This window comes from Calidris pugnax, unplaced genomic scaffold (assembly GCF_001431845.1).
Source record: "Calidris pugnax isolate Ruff unplaced genomic scaffold, ASM143184v1 scaffold4, whole genome shotgun sequence".
NCBI lineage: Eukaryota > Metazoa > Chordata > Aves > Charadriiformes > Scolopacidae > Calidris > Calidris pugnax.
The window spans coordinates 3,109,481-3,114,115 of record NW_015090781.1 but is presented as its reverse complement, the minus strand read 5'-3'; the positions used below and the strand labels follow the sequence as shown (position 1 = coordinate 3,114,115).

General features: G+C 63.5%; 1 protein-coding gene across 6 annotated transcripts in view; it reads left to right on the top strand.

Annotated features, from left to right (window-relative positions):
• The window catches only part of SEMA4G (sema domain, immunoglobulin domain (Ig), transmembrane domain (TM) and short cytoplasmic domain, (semaphorin) 4G), a 41,144-nt gene that overhangs the window by 31,442 nt on the left and 5,067 nt on the right, over nucleotides 1-4,635 (top strand). For 5 of the 6 annotated variants that reach the window (XM_014960080.1, XM_014960088.1, XM_014960102.1 and 2 more), the window contains 8 exons: nucleotides 204-352; nucleotides 901-963; nucleotides 1,062-1,160; nucleotides 2,682-2,775; nucleotides 3,008-3,121; nucleotides 3,227-3,393; nucleotides 4,130-4,299; nucleotides 4,457-4,601. In XM_014960080.1, coding sequence (XP_014815566.1) covers nucleotides 204-352; nucleotides 901-963; nucleotides 1,062-1,160; nucleotides 2,682-2,775; nucleotides 3,008-3,121; nucleotides 3,227-3,393; nucleotides 4,130-4,299; nucleotides 4,457-4,601 — 1,001 coding nt within the window. Of the gene's footprint in view, nucleotides 1-203; nucleotides 353-900; nucleotides 964-1,061; nucleotides 1,161-2,681; nucleotides 2,776-3,007; nucleotides 3,122-3,226; nucleotides 3,394-4,129; nucleotides 4,300-4,436; nucleotides 4,602-4,635 lie in introns of all 6 variants that reach the window. The other variant, XM_014960108.1, reaches the window with a different exon arrangement.

Sequence of the window (4,635 nt, the reverse complement as noted above, 5' to 3'; positions counted from 1 at the left end):
CCCGGTGATGGGGGTGGGGGGTTCAGGCAGTGACAATCCCCTTTTCCTCTTGCAGATCCACTGGGAAGCCTCCCCGGAGAAGCGGATGGACTGCTTGCAGAAGGGCAAAAACAACAAGGTAGATAGAGGTGGCGGGGGGGTGTTGGGTGCTGGTGGGGGGGTGGCCCCCCCTTACCCCCCCCCCCCCCTTTTTCTCTTTGCAGAGCTGTCGGACGTCCGGCACTTCAGCACACGCACCCTCAACTACAGCACCCTGCTGCTGGAGGACGAGCGGGGCGTCCTCTACGTGGGTGCCAGGGGAGCCATCTTCGCCCTCAACTCCAGCGATGTGACCGACGGCTCCCACCGCACGGTGAGCACGGCTGGTTGTCCTCTCCTGTCCCACACCGCCCGGCCTCTGCCCGAATTGTGGCCACCCTCTCCCTGCTCATCCTCCCTCTCGGGTCCTGCCCGGAGGTGCTGTCCCCAGATGTGTCCCCTGATGCCCCACTGGATGCCCAGTCCTTCTCCCCAGCGTGGGGACAGCAGTGGGAGATGTCCCCAGGCTCAGAACTGCCTGCTTTGGGGACACCCTGGCGGGATGAGGGGCGGGGGGGGAAGCACACCCCATGGGAAGGACACCCCAAAATCCTCCAGGCTCCTGCAGGTGCTCTGGGGTTTCGACCACAGGTCAGGGTGGGGGGGCTGCTCTCCCCCCGGGGTGGGGGGGATGCGGGCAGGGTGCCATCTTGTTCTCTGAGCACCTCAGAGCTCTGAACCTCTGAGCTCTGAGCAAAAGAGAGGATTTTAGCATCTCTGATGGCTTCAGCAGAGGCTGGAGCCTGCAGTGATGAGGGGGGGGACCACCCGGTGATGGGGGCGGGGGGGTCAGGCAGTGACAATCCCCTTTTCCTCTTGCAGATCCACTGGGAAGCCTCCCCGGAGAAGCGGATGGACTGCTTGCAGAAGGGCAAAAACAACAAGGTAGATAGAGGTGGCGGGGGGGTGTTGGGTGGGGGGGGACACGACACCACCACTGCTTTCCCCCGGTGGTGACGCCTGTCCTCCCCCCACCTCTGCAGACCGAGTGCTTCAACCACGTGAGGTTTCTGCAGAGGCTGAACAGCACCCACCTCTACGCCTGCGGGACCTACGCCTTCCACCCGCTCTGCGCCGCCATCGTGAGTGCCACGGGGGCCACCTCTCCCCTGACACCATCTCACCTTCTCCCCATCCCTTCCCTCCAGCCCCACTCCCTTCCTGCCCCCATATCAGCCCCTTCGCAGCTCACGGTGGAGGCGAGTGACCCCCCCAGGCTGGGGAGGAGGGGGATTGGGTTGGGGACGCAGCCACCGTGACGCAGGTGCCCAAAGTCCCCACTCGGGTGCTGGGGATGGACTTTGACCCCATAGCGAGATGGCCAGGGGCAAGAATGGTACTGGGGGGGTTGGGGGTTGAAATGTGGGCTCAGTGGGGCCAGCGAGGTGGGATGTACCAGCCCTGGAGCTGGTGCCCAGCCCCGGCTGTTGAAGGGTCCCTTTCCAAAGCAGGGGCTGCAGACTGGTTGGTGGCAACTGGGGACAGTGATGGCGGCAGGGCTGACTCAGCAGCTCCTTCCCAGGGATTTCCCAAGCTGGGGGGGTCCCTGTGTGGCCGTGACTCACGGCAGCGTGGCCGGGGGCAACCACATCCCCCCGGCAGTGGGACTTTCACCCACGTTGCAGTGACTCCTTGGTGACTTGGCCACCCTTTGCCCAGCTCACTCCTGGAGCTGGGGTGCAAAGTGGCCTGGGGCTGGTCCCCCAGCGTGGCTGGGGATCCCCAGAGGGCCTGTGCCCATTCCCATGGCCATGCCACTGGTCCGGTTTGGCCATCGCACGCCCTGGGAGTGAGGCAGAGGAGCTGCCGAGCTGGAAGGGCCCTGTCATTATTTGGTGTTCTTTGAACTGCAAACCCCAAAGAAAATAATAACTCCTGCCCATGACAGGGATGTCACCTGGGGGGACCCAGCCCGGGCTGGGCAGCGTCTGCTGGCCAGGCACAGCCCAGGAACGTTGGCTGCAATGGCTGGGTCCTGCCCGGTGCCCACGCGGTGCCAAAGTGGGGTGCCAAAGCTCCCCTTCCCCTCTGAGCCCTCCCCTGAGCTGGGGGCTCTGGCTGACTCTTCAGCCTGGAGAAGAGAAGGCTGAGGGGAGACCTTCTTCATGCTGACAAGTCTCTAAAGGGTGGGTTGGAGGAGGATGGAGCCGGACTCTTTCCAGTGGTTCCCAGGGACAGGACAAGGGGCAACGGGCACAAGCTGGACCATGGGAAGTTCCACTCCAATGGGAGGAAGAACTTGTTTGGGGTGAGGGTGGCAGAGCCCTGGCAGAGGCTGCCCAGGGAGGGTGTGGAGTCCCCTTCTCTGGAGATCTTCAAGCCCCACCTGGATGCTCCTGAGTGATGTGCTCTGGGCAGCCCTGCTTTGGCCGGGGGGTTGGACTGGAGGGTCTCTAGAGGTCCCTTCCTACCCTGACAATTCCCTGATTCCATGATTCTGACAGGCTGGAGCGTGCCGGGGTGGGGGGGTTGTATTGCCCACACAAGGGCATGGCCATGGGCATCGTTGTGTCCCCACCAGCAGCCTCTGTGGAGAGCCAGGGGCTGGCAGGTGAGGTGGGTCTGTCCCCTCCTGCGTAACCTGGTCCCTTGTCCCCCTCAAGGATGCCGACAGGTTCACGTTGCCGGCCCACTTTGAGGAAGGCAAGGAGAAGTGCCCGTACGACCCAGCCCGTGGCTACACCGGCCTCATTGTGGGTAAGTGGCACCTTTCCCAGGGCTGGCAGGGACCTGTGGGATGCCACCGACCCTGGTCCCATACCCAACATCCCCACAGTGGGGTTCCCCAGCTGGGTGGGCTCTGCGTGCGGGGGGCTGAGCAAGCCATGTCCTCCTCCTCCTTCTCTGCCTGGGGCACGGGGATGCTGGTGACTTTTGGGGCTGTCCCTGAGGGCGAGTGGCCGTGCTGATGGGTACCCGTCCTGCCCAGATGGTGGCTTGTACACGGCCACGCGCTACGAGTTTCGGAGCCTCCCTGACATCCGGAGGAACCTGTACCAGCGGCCGCTGAAGACGGAGGAGTCCCCGCTGCACTGGCTGAATGGTGAGCCCTCCCCGTCCCCCGGTGTCACCGGGCTGTGGGATGCTGTACATGGCCACCCCTGCCACGGTGGTGGCTGACCTCTGCCTCTCACTCTGCGACCCCCAGATGCTGAGTTCGTGGCCTCTGTGCTGGTCCGGGAGAGTAAGGACAGCCCCGTGGGCGACGATGACAAAATCTACTACTTCTTCACGGAGAGGGCGGGTGAGGAGACCACGTCCTTCTTCGACAAGAGCCAGGTGGCCCGGGTGGCCAGGGTGGCCCGTGTCTGCAAGGTAGGCATGTCCCCGGCCACAGGGAGCCAAGCTCTGCTCCTCCTGGCACAGGGGCTGCGTGTCAAGAAGAGTGTGGCCAACAGGTTGAGAGAGGTCATCCTGCCCCTCTGCTCTGCCCTGGGGAGGCCCCATCTGGAGCACTGGGACCAGTTCTGGGCTCCCCAGTTCCAGAGGGACAGGGAACTGCTGGAGATGGGACAGCAGAGGGCTACAGAGATGATGAGGGGCCTGGAGCATCTCCCTTATGAGGAAAGACTGAGGGACTTGGGTCTTTTTAGTCTGGAGAAGAGAAGGCTGAGGGGGGATCTGATCAATGCCTATAAATACTTCAAGGGTGGGTGTCAGGAGGATGAGGCCAGTCTTTTTTCAGTGGTGCCCAGGGACAGGACAAGAGGGAATGGGCACAAACTGGAATATAAGAAGCTCCATCTAAACATGAGGAGGAACTTCTTTGCTCTGAGGGTGGCAGAGCCCTGGCAGAGGCTGCCCAGAGAGGTGGTGGAGTCTCCTTCTCTGGAGACATTCAAGCCCCACCTGGACATCTTCCTGTGCGACCTGCTCTGGGTGGCCCTGCTTTGGCAGGGGGGTTGGACTAGATGATCTCCAGAGTTCCCTTCCAACCCCATGTGATTCTGTGTCTGCACCTTGGGGGGGAAACTGAGGCATGGGCAGAGAGCAGGGGGGGACACGCAGACCCCCAGCAGCCTGTGCAGAAATGCTCCCTGCGCCCTGCCAGAGCGACGTGGGGGGGAAGAAGATCCTGCAGCGCAAGTGGACCTCCTTCATGAAGGCACGCCTGGTCTGCTACATCCCCTACTACGAGGTGCTGCGCAGCGTCTGCAGCCTGGACGAGGGTGGCTGGGCCAGCACCGTCTTCTACGCCGCCTTCACCCTCTCGGCGCAGTGGTGAGCGGGGCAGCAGCCGAAACGGCCGGGGCTGACAGTGGGATGGGGTCGGGGAGGACACACCGGAGGTGCTCAGGCAGGTTGCGGAGGTGGGGGGTACATCAGTGGGGAGCACACGTGTGTCTGCTCGGGCTCAGGTGGGGCTCTGCCCCTCCAGGAGGACCATGGAGGCCTCGGCCGTGTGCCGCTACAGCATCTCGGGGGTGCAGCACGCCTTCGAGGGGCCCTACATGGAGTACCAGGACTCGGCTCGCAAGTGGTCCCGCTACGACGGTGCAGTGCCCGAGCCCCGGCCCGGCTCTGTGAGTGCCACGGGGTGTGGGGCAAAGCTGGTTG